This window comes from Spermophilus citellus (assembly GCF_964194105.1).
Source record: "Spermophilus citellus genome assembly, chromosome: 4".
NCBI lineage: Eukaryota > Metazoa > Chordata > Mammalia > Rodentia > Sciuridae > Spermophilus > Spermophilus citellus.
In genome coordinates, this window is record NC_138185.1 from 39,793,965 (window position 1) to 39,816,755 (window position 22,791).

The window sequence follows — 22,791 nt, forward strand, 5'->3', positions numbered from 1 at the left end:
GAGGACTTTTGCATCTAGGTTCATTAGAGATATTGGTCTGTAGTTTTCTTTCTTTGAGGTGTCTTTGTCTGGTTTCGGAATCAGGGTGATGTTGGCCTCATAGAATGAATTTGGAAGAGCTCCCTCTTTTTCTATTTCCTGAAATAACTTGAAAAGTATTGGTATTAATTCTTCTTTAAAGGTTTTGTAAAACTCCGCTGTATACCCATCCGGTCCTGGGCTTTTCTTGGTTGGTAGTCTTTTGATTGTTTCTTCTATTTCATCCATTGAAATTGGTCTGTTTAAATTGTGTGTATCCTCCTGACTCAGTCTGGGAAAATCATATGACTTAAGAAATTTATCGATGTCTTCACTATCTTCTATTTTATTGGAATATAGGTTTTCAAGATAATTTCTAATTGTCTTCTGTATTTCTATAGCATCTGTTTTGATATTGCCTTTTTCATCCCATATGTTAGTAATTTGAGTTCTCTCTCTTCTTCTCTTCATTAGCATGGCTAAAGGTCTGTTGATCTTATTTATTTTTTCGAAGAACCAATTTTTAGTTTTGTTAATTTTTTCAATAGTTTCTTTTGTTTCAATTTCATTGATTTCTGCTCTGATTTTAATTATTTCTTGCCTTCTGCTACATTTGCAGTTGTTTTGCTCTTCCTTTTCTAGGGCTTTGAGATGAAGTGTGAGCTCATTTATTTGTTGGACTTTTCTTTTTTTGAGGAATGACCACCAGGCAATGAATTTTCCTCTTAAAACTGCTTTCATTGTGTCCCATAGATTCCGATATGTTGTGTCTGTATTTTCATTTATCTCTAAGAATTTTTTGATTTCCTCCTTTATGTCTTCTGTAACCCATTGATCATTCAGTAGTATATTGTTCATTTTCCATGTGATGTAGGATTTTTCCTTCCTTCTTTTATCATTGATTTCCAGTTTCATTCCATTATGATCAGATAAAATGCAAGGTATTATCTCCAGCCCTTTATATTTACTGAGGGTTGCCCTATGGCATAATATATGGTCTATTTTTGAGAAGGATCCATGTGCTGCTGAGAAAAAAGTATATCCATTTGATGATGGTTGATATATTCTATATATGTCAGTTATTGATTGTGATATTGAGTTCTATAGTTTCTTTATTCAACTTTTGTTTGGAAGATCTGTCCAATGGTGAGAGAGGTGTGTTGAAGTCACCCATAATTATTGTGTTGTGGTCTATTTGATTCTTGAACTTGAGGAGAATTTGTTTAATGAATGTCGCAGCACCATTATTTGGTGCATAAATATTGATAATTGTTATGTCTTGTTGGTGAATGGTTCCTTTTAACAGTATATAATGTCCTTCTTTATCCCTTTTGATTAACTTAGTCTTGAAGTCGATTTTATTCGATATGAGGATGGCCACCCCTGCTTGCTTACGCGGACCGTGTGCATAGTATATTTTTTCCCATCCTTTCACCTTCAGCCTGTGTATGTGTTTTCCAATCAGATGTGTCTCCTGGAGGCAGCATATTGTTGGATTTGTTTTTTTTTAATCCAAGATACCAGCCTATGTCGCTTTATTGGAGAGTTTAAGCCATTAACATTCAGAATTACTATTGATATATGGTTTGTACTTCCATCCATGTTTGATTATTTATCCTTTTTTTAAAAAAAATTTAGTTTGTTTCTCCATGATTATCTTTCCCCTCACCCTCTGTCTTTACCGAGGCACTTCCCACTGATGGTTTTGGTTATTGTTTTTCATTTCTTCCTCGTGTAGTGTTTTGCTCAAAATGCTGTGCAATGCTGGTTTTCTGGCTGTAAATTCTTTTAACTTTTGTTTATCATGAAAGATTTTTATTTTGTTGTCATACCTGAAGCTTAATTTTGCTGGATACAGAATTCTTGGTTGGCATCCATTGTCTTTCAGTGTTTGAAATACATTGTTCCATGACCTTCTTGCTTTCAGTGTCTGTGATGAAAAATCCGTTGTTAACCTTATTTGTTTACCCCTGAATGTAATCTGTCTCCTTTCTCTTGTAGCTTTTAATATTTTCTCTTTGTTCTGTATATTGGATATCTTCATAACAATGTGTCTTGGCGTTCGTCTACTGTGATTTTGTGTGCTCGGTGTCCTGTATATGCATCTTTAATTTGTATATCTGTTTCCTTTTTTATTTCTGGAAAGTTTTCTGTAATTATTTCATTCAGCAGGTTATTCATTCCCTTGGTTTGAATCTCTGTACCTTCTTCTATCCCGATGACTCGTAAGTTTGGTTTCTTTATGTTATCCCATAACTCTTGGATGTTTTTCTCGTGATTTTTTACCAGCCTTTCTGAGTTGGCTAGACTGTTTTCAAGATGATATATTTTGTCTTCATTATTTGACGTTCTGGTTCTACTTGCTCCATTCTGTTAGTGATACTCTCAATTGAGTTTTTAATTTGGTTTATCGTTTCCTCATTTCTAGAATTATTGTTTGATTATTTTTTATAATCTCTATCTCCTGATAAAGATCCTTAACTTCTTCTTTTATCTGTTTATGTAATTCATTCTCAATGTGTTCTTTCGCTGCTTGAATTTGCTGTCTTGTATCCTCTTTAAGGTTCCATTCCATCTGTCTAAGGTATTCCTTGAGTTCTTTATATGACCATTTTTCTGATGATTCTAGGTCCTTCTGAATATTTAGGCTGTCCTGCCTTGTTTGTACTCCTTTTCTTCCTTGCTTTTTGAAGCTGCTCATGTTACTTCTTGTTCTGTTTGACTGATGAGTTAGTGTTTACTGCTATAAATTTATTAGATGCTTGGGAGGAAAGGTATTAGAAGGGAAGGGAAGAAGTCACTAAAGAGAATGAGAGTAAGCATGTAGAATTCAAGGAAGGGGGGATAAGATAATTGAAAAGAAATGAAAAGAGAAAAGAAGAAAAAAAATCGGAAATAAAAAAAGAAAAAAATTATAAAAAAATAATAAAAAAAATAAAATTAAAATTAGAAGAAAAAAATAATTTTTTAAAAATTGTAAAAAAAATTTAAAAAACAACAAGAAAGAAAAATGAAAATGAAAGAAAAACTCAAATCAAAAAAAAAAAAAGAGAAAAGAAAAAAAACTAATAAATGCAGTCTTAGAGTTTGATTAACTTCTCTTCCAGTAGGTGGCGCTGTGCCCACCAGGCCAAGTTTCTCCTGTCAATACGCGGGAACCAATCACTGTGCAGCAGCTCCTCCCAGACTGGGCGAGTCTCCAATCCTGAGTGCCTAGGGACTCCTCTTGTGTCTAGTCACTTCCCACTTTTCCTCTAGCCAGGCCCCTCTCACGGGTGCCGTTCATCACAATACTGTCTACACGCCAGGTCTGCTGCTCCCGGGAGCCCTGTTTTCATGAACGACTGGGCACACTCTTCCAGTTTGCCATTCCCTCAGACCCTAAGTTTGTAGAGCTTGGGGTTGAGAATCCTCAGCGAATTTTACTTGCCCTCCGGTAGCCACGGCCCCGGTAGCTGGTGCAAGATACTTCAGCTGTCAGCACTGGTGGGAGCGGTAGTTCCTGCCCCGCGGGTCCCGCGCCACCTCTGATTCCCTCAGGCTGGCTATCATGCTCACGGGAGAGCTGGGAGGGGCCCTTAAGGTTTCCCCGATGTGTGGAGAGGGAAGGCTAGGGAATTACACACGTGTAGCCGCAGGTTTCAATGAGGTTATCTCCTCCACCGCAGTCTGATGATGTCAGTTCTCTGCCATGGTGGTATCTCTTGCAAATGGCGACAGTTCTTTTCCCTTTGCCGGACGACCAATGCAACGGGTCGGTCCTTACTGTCTCTCCCAAGCCCCGTTTCAAACCTGTGGCCACTACCTATGAAGGCTCGGTAGGCATTTACCTCCTTAGGATGAGAAGGGCTGACCAGTTGTTTCAGCCGGATGGATTAGTGCTGAGTCACAGCTGTTTGTCTGCGGGAAGCAGGCGAACGGGAGCTTGAATTCAGCTGATCCGGGCTCAGTGTGTGTTCTGAGAGGCCCAGACTGTTCGCCCCAGATACACGTCAGCTCCTCATTGCCTAGTGATCCTGAGCAAACAGATTTAGGATTACGCCTGCACAGCTGAAGAGGTCAGAGACTTGATCTCTCTGCGCCCGCCGCCATGTTGGAATCCCCAACATTCATTTCTTAAAAGTCTTAAAATTAAAAACAACAAGTACTAATGATAGAAAACTTAAAGAATATATTTACTTAGCATATACTTACTTTCATTTTGTCTGTTTCACTCTAAGCATGTAATAATAATGTTTATTTCAAAAAGCTAGAAGAAAGGATATTGAAAATTTTTACCATCAAGAAATGATGTTTGAGGATATAGATATAGGTTTAACCTAATTTAAACATCACATTATATGTGTATATATATATATATATATATATATATATATATATATATATATATCAAAGATTATATCAACCTATCAACCTGCTGAAACATACAGTTTTTATATTTTTTATTTGTACCAGAAAAAATAAATTTCATTTAAAAATAAAGTCTTAGTTTAGCCAATTTTGTATTAAGTTGGTGTCAGCTTAGCTTTAATGTGCTGGTCATTACTGTTTTAATAAATTTAAACATAGCTCAATCTTAAACATTGATAATCAGGAAGTATATGCCGTGTGTGTGTGTGTGTGTGTGTGTGTGTGTGTGTATACACATATATATATTAGTATATATATGTATATGTGTGTATATATATAATTGTTTACATTACTTAAAATCATAATGAGGATTTTCATTTTTTGTTTCATGTTATCAGAGAATTAGATTTAATGTTTCACATTAATTTTTGTGATTTCAGATTCTAGGAAGTCTAACTTATTGATTATTATAATGTTCGTAAATAACATGGAGGGAATGTAACTAAAATGTTTAAATTTATATAATTTTAAGTTGTATGATGTAGGAAAATGCTATCTGTTCTGGTTACTTAAATTAGATTAAATCACTACTTCCATTGGTATTAGTGTTATTTGAATACATTACTTATCACAAACATTGGATATCCATCAGTTTTGAAATAATTGGGAGAAATGAAATACTTCCTTAAGGGATAATCTGGCATACTGAAAGGAATATTGGTTTGGTTTTCAATGAAAGTTCTTAAACACTGGATTGACTACTTTACCAGTCCATGACCTTGGGCAAGCAAGTTACTATTACTCTAGCTTCAGTTTCCTCATTTATGACAGAAAAAGTAAAATTCTCACTTTACCTCACTGTTTGGAAAATGACAGATACATACAGATCAACTCTTAAACATTTTCTGATAAATAATAGATGCTTGGAATAGTGTCATCATGATTCATTTGTGTTTTGCATTTGGTTGTGATAATGGGCATATTTTCTACTTTGATAAGATTGTTAAAGTGTTAGCTAGTCCACTGGCCTGGTGACTCAGAGCATGACTCTCTATTAGAAATGAATCACATAAGAGTTCATTTTTAAATTTTCATAAGTTGGCCATATTACAAGGCAAATTTAGTGGAAGTAGTTAGATCAAAAGTGCTTGATGATCCAAGTATTATGTTAGGGTGAAAGAACCTGAATGTGGAGCCAGGTCAGCTACTCCATGAGCCAGCACACTTTAGTTGTATAATAAGGGCTTAAGGAACTGAAATAAGAATATTGCTTCTTAAAATGATGTGTTTAGATTGGGGGGAAATGGAAGCATATGTTCTATTGAATTTTCTTTAAGTTAGTGTAAATAGAAGTATCACTGCTAGAGAATATGTTTATATATTGCAGTAGTTAAAATATATATAGAAAAAAGACAGAACCATGAATTAATTACATGTCTTCCATTCTAATCCTAACTCTGCTGTTTTTTTTTTTTTTTGTGGGTGAAATATTGTGGAACTTAGCTCCTCTTTTAGGAGGTGCTTAAGTGTATGAGCTTGGGAGTTGCAAAATTACATGGCTGCCAATATGGCTCCAACCTCTGATCATGTGTATGTTACTCAACCTTTCTGTCTCAACTTTCTCTTCCATAAAATGGGAATAATAAATAATCTTACCTTGTTGGTTCCTTGTAAGGACTAAGTACTAAATACATGAGCTTTTAATATGCCAAACATGTAATAAAAACTAAAAAAAAGTGAGCTATTTTTATTTTGGTTAAGATTCAGAATATAAATGTAAATTTGAGCAATTATTTCGTGATTACATTTAAACACTGCATTCCATCCTTTTTAGCTTTCCACTGCACTTGTCTAAAAGCAGTGGGATGGTTGGGGTTGTGGCTCAGCGGTAGTGCACTTGACTGGCATGTGTGAGGCACTGGGTTCAATTCTCAGCACCACATAAAAATAAATGAAATAAACTCTGTCAACAACTAAAAAAGAATTTTTTAAAAAAGAAGTGGGAGCTTAGTAGGTTGTTTAGTTCACTTGAGAGTACTCAATGCTGGTTTTAAATGATTGGAAGTGGAAAAGCCAGAATTATCATGGGAATACATTATTTAGCCTTCAAATCTTTATTGAGCTGAAGCATTCTTATATCCTTGTGTTTTTTGACAAAACTTCCCTAGATTCCTATTAAGTTAATATCTTCTGAACTTATTTAACCTTCAGTTCCTAAAATTACTTTAAATTCACAATGAATTTAGTTAGAAAAAAGTGAAAACCATTTTGTTCTGATTTTTTCTAGTTAAGTTTTCAGTGTGCTGAAAGTTCAAGACCTGTCATGATTTGTACCCGGTAAACATGTAAAAGTAGTTAAAAGGGCTCACTGTCAGTTGAAATGACTTTATTATTTCTACTTTAAAAACAGATCATTTTAAAATTTATATATTTAAAGTCAACCCCGAAATTCAGACTTACTATCTTTTCAAGTAATATTGAAAACATTTCACTGATGTGGTTTATATTCAAATCAGAAACAGCCCAATGAACTGAAACTTCATATAATGCCCAATTTGATTCAGATTATTCATTAGCAGACAAAATTATACTAATATTTGGGGTGCTCCCAAAGTATACTTATGCCTGTTAAATTTTTATATTAACATAAACATTTTTAAAAATATATATTTTTAGTTGTAGATGGATACAATATCTTTATTTATTTATTTATGTGGTTCTGAGGATCAAACCCAGTGCCTCACACATGTGAGGCAAGTGCTCTACCACTGAGCCCCAGCCCCAGCCTCAACATACACATTTTAACATATGAATTATAGCAATTTTAAACTCTGAATATTGAAAAATGAATACACTCTGTTACTTATAAATACTTTGAAGAGTTAATTCTATAAAATAGAAACAGCAGTGTATGCATACACACACAGTCACACACACAAGTATTTTTGCTGCAGCATTGTTCATATATAACTAAAAACTGGAAATAACTTAAGTTGCCATCAATAATGGGAGTGCTTTCACTCAAACATTGAAACATTATAGGATATCATACATTATTAATTAGGGCCATGATATATTGATAAATAAGAAAATTATGTTATAAGGAAATTGCATTTTTTGTAATAATCTTTAGAAGTCTCAATTATGTGTATATATGAAAATGAAAAAATGGAAAGGAATGGTAGATAAGAGGAGTTAGGTTACTTACTTTTACATATTTTACTAACTTCTTCCACATATTATAATGTAATTATACATTGTATTGTAATATATTGTTATATTTTATATTTTTGTTTAATAAATAAAACATTAGTGTTCTATATTGATTATCCCTAAATGGAAGCATAAGAACAAATACCATCCTCAAAATGATCTGAACTAAGAAAGCCTGTGGAGGCTAGGATTTGGATTTGCTACCAATACTGACCAATCTGTACAAACCACATATGTTCTATCAACTTCCCAACAGGAAACAGAACTAATGATAGCATTAAGATAATTCAAGGTGGGCTTATTAACAAAGGGAATAAGTACAAGAGGTGGAGCCAAATGTGGATTAGGAAAACCTCAAGGAATTGTTCAGAAACCAGAGGCTACCAAAAGCAGAGCTGTTGTTCTCACCCTAGACTCAAAGAGCTATCAGAGAGAGAGGATATCAGAACTCAGAAAAGAGAGAAAGTCATGTTGTAAACTAAAGCACTTTGCTTAGAACAGTGATCTTTTTAAAAAATATTTTTTATTTGTTCTTTTTTTATATGTGTCAGTAGAATGTGTTGTGGACATATCATACATACATGGAGTATAACTTACACCATTTCTGTGGTTGTACATGATGTGGAGTTACACTGGTTGTGTATTCATATATGAACATAGGAAGGTTATGTCCGATTCGTTCTACTGTCTTTCCCATTCCCAGCTCCTCTTCCTCCTCCCCACTCTGCACTATGTAGTCCGGTGAACCACCACCACCCCTCCCACCCCCTGCCTATTGTGAGTCAGCAACTGAATATTAGAGAGAAAATTCATCCTTTGATTTTTTTTGGAATTGGCTTCTTTCACTTAGCATGATAGTCTCCAGGTCCATCCATTTACCAGCAAATGACATAATTTCATTTTTCTTTATGGCTGAGTAATATTCTTTTGTGTGTATGTACCACATTTTTTTTTATCCATTCATCTGTTGAAGGGCACCTAAGTTGGTTCGATAGCTTAACTGTTGTGAATTGAGCTGCTATAAACATTGATATAGCTGCATCACTATAGTATACTGATTTTAAGTCCTTTGTGTATATGTAGAGGAGTATATGGTGGTTTCATTCCAAGTGTAGAACAGTGATCTTTGTTCAATGGATGTAATCTACTCAAGGTAAGCTTACAGGAAGTAAATCAGAGAAGTGAAAATTTGGAACTCATTCTCATCTCTCTATCATCTTGTGCCAGGGCTCCCCATTGACTGTACCCAATAAGGGCCAGAGACTAAGGAAGGGCCTGTTTGGTGTCACCTGCGTAGGTCAGCCATGTTAAGCGGAGAATTGGGGGATCTATCTAGCATAAAATAACCAACATTCTTTTTGAACTAAATAATCTAAATATAAAAGATGGAAAAAAAAAAAACCCTAGTTGTGCTGGGCACAGTGGGGCACGCCTGTAATCCCAGCCGCTCAGGACGCTGAGGCAGAAGGATTGTGAGTTCAAAGCCAGACTCAGCAAAAGCAAGGTGCTAAGCAACTCAATGAGACCCTGTCTCTAAATAAAATACAAAAAAGGGCTGGGGATGTGGCTCAGTGGTTAATGCCCCTGAGTTTAATCCCCAGTAAACGCTCAAAAAAAAAACCACCACCAAACAAACAACAACAACAACAAAAACCTAGTTATAATATGAAAAATATTGTACCTATTCTCTTTACAGGCTGATAGAATTGTTTTCTAAGCCCAAAGACAGAACTTCAAACTATAATCTGAAAATGATCTTGTTCCTCGCTCTTTGTGCAGAAATCCTAGTTTCTGCAAACTTCAATGAGGCCATGGACTAGGATAACTGTGTGGTTAGAGGATTGTAATTCTCCAGGATGAACACGGCCTCACCCCCACAAAGTGTAAAATTTAAGCTAAGTGTGACTGTTTCAGTGTAGGGGGTTTTCTGACAACTTCTAGCATGATTGCCAGAAGCAGTCTGGTAATCAAAGCGATGGAATGGGGAGCTGGTGTTCACTGAGCCTCAGCATGTGCCAGATGCTGTGGGTTGCAGTCACATAAGTTATTGCTTTTACTTCTCTCTGCTAACATATACCATGACCATTATTTTACCACATTTCTGACCAAGAAACAGACTCTAAGAGGTTGGATAATCAATTGCACTTTAAGGAACTTTCTGAAGGTCAGTTTGAATCAAGATTTGATGAGCTCTGTACTGGCACAGCCTCATTTGGTACAAAATAGTGAAGGAGTCATTAACTATTATTGTAGCCCTCTCATTTGTCCCAGTAATATTCCTTTCCCTTCCCCTCTCTCCCATTACTTTGTATTCCATTCATTCTCTTATTAGGCATTTAGCAAATACTTCAACAGCACCTACTCTGTGCCAAGAATCATACATGGTACAGTTGATCCAACAAACGTGACCTCTGCTTTCATGGATTTTACAGCTTCATAATTGTTCTCAAGGGAGCCATCTCATGCATTTCAATTATCCTCAAATACTTTTCTTTTGAGGTTTTTTGTGTTTTAATCTTCCCATCTATTCACTATGCCTAACAGGTATTCTTTTGGCTTGTACATTTAAATTATGGTGTAATCTAAAATAAACCTTTTAAACTATATCACTTGCTATTTCATTGTTGAAACAAATGAAGATTCTGTAATATTATAGGAAAGATGAAACAAGGAACTAGGTAAACATTTTTTTTTAAGTTCGGTCTGGTTTTATTCAAATAAATTAGCCAGTGTCCCCAAGAAGTATGTGTATAAGATTTCATGTTCAGGCTTATGTTTTAATCAGGCTAAAAGTGTATCATATTCCCTCAAATAAGAACCACTTCCGTTTTCCTAATTGAAAATTGGTTTTCATTCAAAAATCTTTCTTGTCAAAGACAAGTTAAAACTGATGTTTAAGTTTCTTGTATCATTTTAATCACAAAGCTAATATACATTGGGACTCATTTTTCCCCCTATTTAGACATGCTTGTTCACTCTTGGGAAAGTCCTAACTTGGGTTATGCAAGTAATCCCATTTTTGTAACTGAGCCAGTATTATCATTATCAAAATCACAATTGATCCAAGAAGGACAATATTGGTATATAAAAGGGTGTGCTGATTTCTGTGATTTTGTATTAGCTGTAGTGCATTGAGGAACTTTAGGAACTGCTTCCTTGTGCTTTAGTTTGCCTTCTAATAATTCACTTAGGTGATATTCAGTAGAGTGACATTTAGTGTACTCCACACACTTGTGTTCTGCAATTTGTGGATGTGATAACACAATGCACACACATACATATTTAGAAGTTAAGAAGAAGGTATTGTTAAACATCATATTGGTACTATTTTATAGTTGGTTCTTCTGCTGTCTCTGATCCTAGACTAATTACTTAACATCTTTCATCTTCTTTAACTTTTCCTTTTTGTAAAATGAAGTTTTTGGGCCAAATAAGTATTCCTAGAAATCACTGAGCACCCAAAAATCAAGCCGGTGAAGCAAAGTTAGCAAATCATAGGCAGATTTTGCTCGTCCCTTGTATTTCAATCAGAGAATTTCTCTTTATATTTGTTAATAATCTCAACTGAGTATTCCAATTCCTGGTGCATTTTCACCTATTTGTCAACCGTAGGCATCACTGTGTTTTTTTCTTTTTTCTTTTTTTGGCTTCATAGTGAGTTACAGTTTGTAGAAATCCACACAAAACCCATTTAATCAATAATGGTTCCTTTAGATTCTGCAGTAAGCATGAAATGCAAAGTATTAATCATGTGTTTATGCCTGACTTCTACATGTTAAACAGTTAAATCCATTCTTAATTTTGTCTTTGTCATCTTCAAAGCAGAAAATTATACCATTAGCCCAAACCTCTGGCATTCTGTTGATTTTGTCTGGAAGGTGTAAATCTAGTAAGCATGAACAATGAGCTTTTGCCAAACTGATGGAGGTATTTGTCTATGTAGATTGTATTTCTACAGCTGTCAATTGAGATGGTTGTTCTCTACGTGAAGTGGTTCTAGGTCACCCACATACTTGGGATTTTAAACTTTGATGTTTTAGCACTTACTACTTGGAGTTTTAGAGCTTAATGTGTGCCATTCTAAAGGGTGATATTTCAGCTTTTGTATTTCTTGGGATAACATGTTGTGAATGAAAATTAGTATTTTCAGTAGAGCTCCTGGGAAAGTTGTTGCCAGCAATAATTTTGACATCCCATGTGCTCTATTACAAAAAGACAGTAGAATAAATAAATGGAGCTAAGTGGTCAGAATTCTGGTGGTATGAAAGCAAGTATAATTTCATTTATTATGATGGAATGCAAACAAAAGCTCTGCACAAACAGTTTTAATCGATGTTTAAAGACTAGTTTCTCAGACTGTTGCTTGTTTGACAAGATAGTCTTGGGTGAAGCGGAAACAAAGTGGGAAGACAAATAATTACTGTGGAGATAACAGACATTACAGGGCAAGTAGAATAAAAAGTTATTTCAAACATCTATCAAGCCAGTTTGACTCATAGTCTCTCAGCTCTAGATTATTTTACACTGGATTATTTCAGACACATGAACTGAAAAAACGTAAGAATGTCAAAGAACAGTGCTGGCACATCATATGTTAGCAGTTTTCTTTTTTCTTTTTAAGATTATTGAATAGAATTTCATTTGCCTCAAAAACTGTCAATCCTGAGAAAAGCCATCTGATCCAGAGACCCAAATATATGGAAATGTGCTGCCATTTTAATATTCCCTAGCCCGCTCTCACCATGACTCACATTATTAATTGATCATGCTGCTCTTTTCTACTGTGCCTCAGAATTTTTCTCAAATTAGAGTAGTTTCTGCTAATGAACGAATCAGAATTGTTTGAAACCTGTTTGCAATTACCGATTGATTCTGCATTTTCTGGTGGAAGGAGATAAATAAGACCATTAAAGATGTCATGCCCAAATCACCAAGCTATATAGCAACCAAAGTAGAATTAACATATAGGTCACATGGCTCTCTGTTTATAATTTTGTTCTAGAAGGGCACATTATAGTTTTGTCTTGCGTTATTGATATTATGTTGCATTCCATTTAGGAATTTCTAGTAGGGTATGATTATTTGTAGTATATGATAATTTTATTTTTCATGATTTTGATTCACAATTTGATATGATCTATTTTTTTGTACTTTCTTTTTATTTTTAATTTTTAAATAATCTTATTCTAAAGAAAATAAATATGTAGAGGGTCATTTAAGATTATTTTAGAAAAAAGGTAGTGTAACATTTCATCTGTATTTTGAGAAAAATAAAATAATATGCCATTGGCAATTGTCACAATAATTTTTTATTTATGCTAATTATGTCAAAAAAGAGCTTCCTACATTATATTTAGATTTTTTAGGCTTAACTGTAAATATTTATGCCTATAGAAACTTGACTATTTTAATTAAAACATTTAAAGCTGGGTTTAAATGAAAGAAAAAATCCACATAAGCTTTTAAATTTAAGCATTTGTTTAGTGTATTGGATAAATTTTCCATATTTACCTCTATGAGATTAGCTTCAGATTACCTTTTTCCTATTTTACATTCAGTGTTGTTTTCATTGTATCAATAGTGAAATTTGTCTCATTGAGTTAAGTTACTTTGGGCAGAGGGAGGGAAAACAATACCCATATTCAACTAACTTGCAATGGCTTGTTTTAATTTTTGTATTGAATCAATCTTTGAGACAATTACTTTAACTTGATTTTATCCTTCTGGTAATTACAGGGGCATTTTATTTCAGAGAATATGAATTCAAAATTGTTGGTTAATAAGCATGCTCAGAGAAGAGATTTTAAAATCTCTCATTTCAGAAACAGTGGCATTATGCTCAGAAATTTCTGGTTTTATTTCTTCCTTTTCTCCTCTGCCTTTGTCTGTTAAACTCTGGGAATAACACAAAGCATGTTCATTATTTCTCTAGCAAGAAATTTACATAGGGACATAAATATATTTCATACATTCTTAATCACTAAGCACCTAGAATAAACTTCAAAATTTTTAAAATACTCTTATGCATAAAAATCCAAAGTTTGCCCTTTTCATATACTTCAGTAAATAAGTATCTTTTACATAAAAAAGAATTGACTAAAACCACCAATTATCTCATATTTAAAAATATATTAAGAATTTATTAGATGTAGACTGAACTGATATTAAACTTATACCTTGTCTTCAGGGAACTTAAAATCTGATCTGGAAATATCTCAATTTATTAGAAATAATTAAGTAGAAATTAAATGAAAATTAATTATAGATACACAGAAGTCATTTTCACTACCATAAAATTAAAGACATATTAATTCATTTGACCAATAATCACTTATTGTTGTTCTTTGTGGAAACAAAGTAATATTTGAAGTTACAATAAACTTCACTCTTTTTTACTCTTATTGCCTATTTTTGTCATTTTTACAAAAAAAATTACCTTGACTGTTAGCTAATATAGTCAATTTTTTTTAAATGTAGAGAACAGAAATTGATAAAATAGATTTATATTTGATGGTTTCTTTGAACAAATTATTGTTAGAATTCTAATTATTGAAACAGCTCTAAATATGATTGGGCATCTTAGATAAAGATTTTGTTGCATCAGTGGTAATGAACATGAAATTTCTTAAGTGATTGTGTACCATGTGGATGGAATGCCATGATTAAAAAAAATAGTTCTATGGAAATTTTAAAATTTACAGATAGGCTTATCTAGACATGAACATACATTTGACATAAACTGACTTGATAGTTGGCCAGGACTGGAATTCTAGTTCCTACACCTATTCCCACTCATCCACCCACATCCATTGGACAAGTGCCTGGTTAAACAGATGGGTCTTGGGCTGTGCTCTCAACTCAGAGAAACTCCACCTTTATTAAAGAAAACATAGGATGAAAATAGACTATATTGTGTTATTGTGCTCCTGGGCATGATACTTTGAGTGAAGAGCTACTACATATTTTTGTTTGTTACTGAAAATATGTTTTTTCTTATGAATGAATATGTGAATATTGGAAGGCAACAGATGGAGCCTCAGGGATCTGGAAAACCCATAGTTAGGGAAGTATTTATCCATCAAATATGAAAATAAAAAATCAGCAGGTGTGTGAAATACCATGTGGTTTTATAAATGCATGTAGCTATGATTTTAGAAAATGTTTGGATTAACCAAGAGACATGCCTTGATTATGAAATTTCCTTCATCCACCAAAGGGTCTGAAACAAATCAGAATTCTCAATATCTGCCAATGAGCTGCTTCAGCAGACTAGCACTTCAGCAGTTACAAAGCCAGATTTGCAACAGGATGTCAAATTCTGGCTAATGTTTGTGTAAATACTACACACTTTCATTGTGAAGGCAGAGGGATTTGGAGACCTGGGTGATAGGATGGCACATGATTTTATGACATCAGAAGTGAATTTTTCTGATTAATGGCAGTGCTACTGTCCTTGTTGGAGACAAAAACACTAAGGGGAAGGAATGGGCAGCAACTAGACAACCCTGTACTTGGAAGATCATAGGAGATAAATTCTTATGTTCTAATATTGACATATTAAAAAGATCTTCAAGGGCATTTGCCCTCCGTGCATTTTTATGATATTCTCTTTAGTGTTATAATAGTCAGCAAGCCATCACATAGTTAACCTCATGGAGCTATGAACATGGGTGTTTGTTCTTCACATGATCCATTATCTATTTATTGGATCATTAAAGTGGATATTTACTCCTCCTCAATTATGGCCATGCATGGTCTGTGGAAAGCACACAAAAATTTAAGTAAAAGACTTTCACTCCTCTTTCCTAAATGATTTATTTAATCTTTTGTTAACTCAGTTTTCTCCCCAAAAAGGGGATGGTGATTGCAACCTACTTTCCTAATACTAATGCAGGACTTTTATTTTTTTCTAATTGCATGAAATAATGCCTGTGATACACAAGAATTCCATGGAATAAAGCATACATAGTACAATTTGTATTCAAGTACGTTTTCTGGTTATAATGTTTAGGCATAATGTTGTCTAATACTGCAGCAAAAACTTGCAATGAAACTTGCCAAAAATTTAACTCTTAAATGAAATCCAAATGGAATTTTTCTTTTGCTTATTTGGCATATATAAATATGTGGAATGAATGAATGTATAAATGGGTGAGAAATTGAACAAAATTGTTTAATATTCATTTTCTCCAAGTAAAAAAAAAATATACAAAAAGTAATGAACCGTTACTATTTAACTTTATTTCTTACTGCAGAATGCCTTGAGATTTGTTTGATGGTGTTAAATTAATGTAAAATATCATTACACTTTCTTGTTACATTGTTCTTTGAAACCACTGAAATTGCCTAAATAACATAGTACTATCTCTACTTGATAAAATGGAAAACTCAGAAGATTAATTTAGATACAGATGAAGAATAAAAGTATCTCAGTGTGTACTTAATTTTATTAGAAGGAAGTGCATTATAAAAATAGCCCTTTGAAGATGAAAAAGAGGCAAAATAGTGAAATATTTTAATTCTTAGTTTTACTGTCTTTATATGAAAGTACATATTTTGTGTATATGTATTTTTCTAAGACACATGACAATGACTAGCTTTTTCTTGAACTAGTCTGGCATATGATATTTTGTATATAAGTACATACATATTATATTTATATATATTTTAAATGTCTTTTGTTTTGTTTTGTTTTAAACAGCAAACGCCAGTCTTCTTGGAGGAGGTGGTGGTAAGTCTTGACTATCATTTAATTTAAAATATCTTTTTATTATACCAATGATAAGATGTTTAGTAAGTTCTGTGATATTTTAAAGAAAGTTAATTTTGCTGTAATTGTCAACTACAAAGATAGTACCATTACAGAAAATAGTTCATTATAGAAATAGCTTCAGTTGGCCTTAACATTATTTGAACTGACTTAAAATATGAGGGAGACAATTTTTCTTTTTGTTAAACTTTGTAATTCTACCTTTGGCATGCAGTATAAAAGCTATATCTATTGACATGAACACATTCATAGTAGATGACAGAGTCACTTCTAATATGTATTCTAAAACAATGGTAAATTTGGAGACTTGTTTCTTTTTCATCATATTGACTTTCTTTTGCTTTTCATGACTTTGTTTCTGAGAGCTTAATATATCATCTACTTACTTTAAAAAATAAAAAAGCTTTATTTTCATGCTTATTTAGAGGAAAAAGAGAAAGTGATAAAAGTGAGAGGAGGAAGGGATTCTTGTACTGGGAATTTTTTGATACAAAAATTTTATAAGTAATTGTATTTTCATTTCTAGGTTAGGAATATGAAGGTTTTCATAGCTCCAATACATAAATTTATATAATTTTATCCCCTACGATGTCATATATACATTTACATATATATAACAATATAAATATATAAAAATAATAATATAAAATTATATTTTAAAAATTGGCTCCTTTTCATATATAAATAGTTTTCATATATAAATAGTTTGGACCTCTCTCTCCCTCTCCCTCTCTCTCTCTCCCTGTTTTGCTCTTGCTTTCTCTGTTCATGTTCAGGGTTGAACCTGAATTCAGTGGTACCTACCATTGAAAAACTTTCAAAAAAATTCTGGCCTTAAACAGAAAGCTTCAATGTAATTTTTATTGGAGGATTAAAATTTAATTATTTCTCCTATGTAAAATCAATCGATTTTTTAAAAGGTATGAAGACAAATAACAGCAAGTGTTGGCGAGGATGCAGGTAAAAAGGTACATTTATTCACTGCTGGTGGGACTGCAAATTAGTGCAGCCAATATGGAAAGCAATATGGAGATTCCTTGGAAATCTGGGAATAGAACCACCATTTGACCCAGCTATTCCTCTTCTTGGACTATACCCAAAGGACCTAAAGACAGTATACTACAGGGAAACAGCCACATCAATGTTTATAGCAGCACAATTCACAATAGCTAAACTGTGAAGCTAACCTAGATGTCCTTCAGTGGATGAGTGGATAAAAAAAAAATGTGGCATTTATACACAATGGAATATTATACAGCACAAAAAATAATAAGATCATGGCATTTGCAAGGAAATGGATGGCATTAGAGAAGATTATGCTAAGTGAAGTTAGCTAATCCCAAAAAAGCAAATGCCAAATGTCTTCTCTGATATAAGGGTGTTGACTCAAAATGGGGTTGAGAGGGAGAGCAAGGGAGGAAGATTACCTCTAGATAAGGAATAGGGGTGGGAGGGAAAAGGAAGGAGAATAGGAATAGCAAGGATAGTGGAAGGTGATAGCCATCATTATACAAAATTCATGTATGAAGATGTGGATTTGGTGTCAACATATCTTATATACAAACAGAGATTTGATAAATTGTGGTATAAAGGTGTATTAAAAATTGCAATGATGTGTAAATCAATGGAAGTATAAATGATGTGATTCAGCAATCTGTATACGGGGTAAAAATGGGAGTTCATAACCCACTTGAATCAAACTGTGAAATATGATATATCAAGAACTATGTAATGTTTTGAACGACCAACAAAAAAAATAATGATAAGTTATTGAATTAAGAGGATGAAAGTTACCTCTGTAATCCAGATTTTTCTTAATATAGATTGAATTCTAGCATTCTATCAAAAAAAAGGAAAAAGCAGCTTTACATGTATGAAGACAAGAATTGGTGTGAGCATATTTTATATACAAACAGAGATATGAAAAATTGTGTTCTATATGTGTAATAAGAATTGTGATGCATTCTGCTGTCGTGTATTTAAAAAATAAAAGCAAAAAAAAAAATAAAAAAAATAAAAAAAAAATAAAAAATAAAAGCAATTAAAAAAAGAATTGCAATGCAAAAAAAATATGAATGTAATGCACTCCTCTATTTTGATGTATGTAAGAATTAATTAATTAAAAAATAAAAAGTAGTAATAGAAAATAGTTTAAACTATTATTAAAGTGTCTTCATATTATCACATATCTGTGTATGTTCTATAGTAAAGTATTATGAAAAGAATATGGGATTTAAAGTTAGAATTATTATGTGAAGATGATAAAAGTTAATTTAGTATCCATGAGCCTGTACTTTAAAAAATGAGAGCAATACTAACTACCTAAAATGCCTATTATGGAGATTAAGCAAACCTTTCTGGTATGTAGTAGAATAAGTAAGGGATTAGTAAATGTATTTCTTTTCTTCTACCCGGAATTATTTTACAATATATAAGTCTATAGGATTTTTCATATATATCTTATTTTATTCTTGGGGAATTAAAAAGAAAAATTTTCCTTAGGAGTTATATTCCCAGTAATTTTTTCCTTTTAAATCACAATATATGAAGAAAACATTACTATAGTAAATTGCCCATAGTGATAATTTTCTTATAAGACATATTAATATTTTATGAAACCTGAATAACACTCTTACTGGCATAAAGAAAGTTGAAATTGAATCTACATAAATATATTAATCAAGTTATCACAGCAGACAAATTAGCCACACATTTCATTCATTATTTTTGACTATTTCCAAAAAATGACTTTATATATTAGTTAAAACTACATTAGCTTCTCATAATGGAAACAAAACACAAAATATTGTAGCTTGAAGAAGACAGAAATATATTTTAAAATATTTGTAAAAGTGTGGCAGATATAGACTAGACTGGTTCTGCCGTAATTTCGTGGCATCATCAAGGACTCAAGCTCTTTTCTGCTCTTCCCTCCTAGTAGGTAGCTTCCATACTTCAGGGTTCATGAAGCTGCTGGCATCTAGCCATCATAAATATAGTTCAGGTTAGGAAGAGCAGAAAATGCAAAATATAGTAAAGTGTGCTACCAAAGGTGAGTCAGTTTCTTTAAGCAGATTTCCCTGAAATTTCATATTCATCCCTGCAATGTGGTTTTTTACTCTAAGAAAGATCCTCATGAAAAAAAAAAGATATTCTTCACAGAATTAGAAAAGTAACTAAAACAAACAATTATTAAATTCATTTGGAAAAATAAGAGCCCCAGAATAGCCAAAGCAATACTAAGCAAGATAAGTGAATTAAGAGGCACCACAATACATGATCTGAAATTATACTATAGAGCTTTAGTAATAAAAACAGCATGTACTGGTATCAAAATTGACATGAAGATCAATAGAATGGAATAGAAGACACAGAGGCAAATCCATAAACCTATAGCTGTCTAATATTTGGTAAAGATACTAAAATAAATCTTGGAGAAGAGACAGCCTTTTTAACTACTGGTGCTGGGAACATTGGATAGCTATCTGTAGAAAAATGAAATTAGACCCCTATCTCTCACCTGCACAAAACTCAAATTGAAATGGATCAAAGACTTAGGAATTATACTAGAAACTTTACAACCGCTGGAAGAAAACATAGGGTCAACACTCCATCATGTAGGTGCTAATACCGACTTCCTTAACAAGACCCCCAAAGTGCAAGAAATGAAACCAAGAATCAATAAGTGAAATGTCTTTAAACTGAACAGCTTCTGCACAGCGAAGGAAATGATTAAGAGCGTGATGCTGAGAGAGCCTACAGAACAGGGGAAAATCTTGGCCAGGTACCCCTCCCTCTAATAGGGGATTAATATCCAGAAATATACAAAGAACTCAAAAAACTTAATACCATTACTACCACCATAACAACAGATAACCAATTAATAAATGGGCAAAAGAATTAAACAGAAATTTCTCTTGTTTCAATTTCGTTGATTTCTGCTCTAATTTTAATTATTTCTTGTCTTCTACTACATTTGCTGTTGTTTTGCTCTTCCTTTTCTAGGTTTTTGAGGTGTTGTGTGAATTCATTTATTTGTTGGTTTTTTCTTTTTTTGAGGTAAGAACTCCAAGAAATGAATTTCCCTCTTAAAACTGCTTTCATTGTGTCCCATAGATTCCGGTATGTTGTGTCTGTATTATCATTTGACTCTAAGAATTTTTTCATCTCCTCCTTTATGTCTTCTATAACCCATTGATCATTCAATAACATATTGCTCATTTTCCATGTGATGTAGGATTTTTCCTTCCTTCTTTTATCATTGATTTCCAAGTTCATTCCATTATATCAGATATGGTGCATGGTATTATCTCCACGCCTTTATATTTACTAAGAGTTGCCTTATGGCATAATATATGGTCTATCTTTGAGTAGGATCCATGTGCTGCTGAGAAGAACGTGTATCCACTTGATGATGGTTGATATATTCTATATATGTCGGTTAAGTCTAGGTTATTGATTGTGCTGTTGAGTTCTATAGTTTCTTTATTCAGCTTTTGTCTAGAGGATCTGTCTAATGGCGAGAGCGGTGTGTTGAAGTCATCCATAATTATTGTGTTGTGGTCTATTTGACTCTTGAACTTGAGGAGAGTTTGTTTTATGAACGTTGCAGCTCCATTGTTTGGTGCATACAAATTGATGATTGTTATGTCTTGTTGGTGGATGGTTCCTTTTAACAGTATATAGTGTCCTTCTTTATATTGATTAACTTAGGTTTGAAGTTGATTTTATTTCTCAAAAGAAGAAACACAGAGGGCCAACAAATACATGAAAATATGTTCAACATCTCAGTCGACCAGGGAGATACAAATCAAAACTACACTAAGATTCATCTCAATCCAGTCAGAATGGCAATGATCAAGAATAAAAGCAACAATACATGCTAGTGAGGTTGTGGCGAGAAAGGAACACTTGTACCTTGTTGGTGGGACTGTAGGCTAGAACAACCACTCTGGAAAGCACTATAGAGATTCATCAAAAAACTAGGGATGGAACCACCATATGACCCTGTTTTCCCACTCCTGGGTATTTCCCCCAAAGATCTAAAATCTGCCCTATAACAACACAGCCACATCAATATTTATAGCAGCACAAGTCACAATAGCTAAATTATAGAGTCAACCCAGATGCCCGTCAATAAATGAATGGATTAAGAAATTGTGACACATACACATACACACACACAAAATGGATTAATAAATTGTGGTATATATGATGGAGCTCTACTTGGCCATTAAAAAGGATGAAATTATGGCATTTGCTAGTAAATGGATGGAAATGGAAATATCATGCTAGGTGAAATGAGCCAAACTCAGAAACTCAAAGGTTGAATGTTTTCTCTCATGTGAAAGCCAGAGTAAAAAAAAAAAATAAAAAGGAAAGGTGGAGGGAAGGATAATATTACATAAAGAACCAACATACAAATTAATAGATGAGCAAAAGGAAGTCTAGTAGAGTAGAGACAATGGAAGGGGGAGTATGCGAGGGAAAAGGGGTAAGGTAAAGGGTGATCAGGAACTGAAATTGATTTTCATGCATGTATGAGTTTAAGAAGGTAAATACACGGTGCTCTCTTTGCCACAGCATTGTTATTTATTATTAGTAGGATTATTTTAGTGGTTGAGGACTTAAGGATATTTTGGTACTTCTTCAAGATAACACAGCTTATGAAGGGCAGTGTTTAAATGAGAAGACAGTTTTCCTGACTCCCACTCCAGGGCTCTTTGTCTTTGCTCTGTGAATTTTAATATATCTCTGCTCTTCAGTCTTACCTTTTCCATAGATAGTCAGGGAACTCTGTTGACTCAAGGAAAAATGAATGAGAGGACCAGAAAACATGCAATTGAGATGTGGTGGTGCTTTCCTTTGTTCTATTTTTACAAGTCTCATTTCTATTGATAATTTTAAAGTATATGCAATGGCATGGTCTTTGGCACATTTGGATTGCTGTCCAGATTCATATACCTTTTTTGGGTGTATTTGAGGTTTAGTTTTAGAAAACATTGCATTTTAAATGCATGTTCACAATCTATAATAAGGATGTTTTACATGCACGATGTCCTGTGAAGATTGTACTTTTTGAATATATAATAAAGAAATCATTCTAGAAATCCCTAAATTATATAAAGAAGCAAATTAGGGGAAAAATAATTAAAGAGGTAATTCCTCAATTCCTTTCAGATCATTGAATAACAGGAACAAAATTTACAAACTCTTACTTTAGATGATTTTTTTTATCTTCTATTTATGCAATAGGTAGCATAAAACCAGAATCTGCTGACTGAACCTAAATAGAACAATTGTTCATGGGATATGCTCCCTCCTCTAATCTGTCAAAGCAGGAGGCATAATGTTACGCACTTAAAGTGACAGTTCCTGACAGCATGCAAATTAACACTGGCTTTTTGTACACATGATTTTTTATGATTACCATTTTAACC

At 33.4% G+C, this 22,791-nt stretch overlaps 1 protein-coding gene across 3 annotated transcripts in view; it reads left to right on the forward strand.

The window, feature by feature from the left end:
- Nucleotides 1–22,791, forward strand: part of MACROD2 (mono-ADP ribosylhydrolase 2) — a 2,040,087-nt gene that overhangs the window by 478,608 nt on the left and 1,538,688 nt on the right. For 2 of the 3 annotated variants that reach the window (XM_081290808.1, XM_081290809.1), the window contains exon 4: nucleotides 16,283–16,312. In XM_081290808.1, the coding sequence (XP_081146934.1) occupies nucleotides 16,283–16,312 (30 nt within the window). Of the gene's footprint in view, nucleotides 1–16,282; nucleotides 16,313–17,271; nucleotides 17,333–22,791 lie in introns of those variants that run through there. The other variant, XM_081290812.1, reaches the window with a different exon arrangement.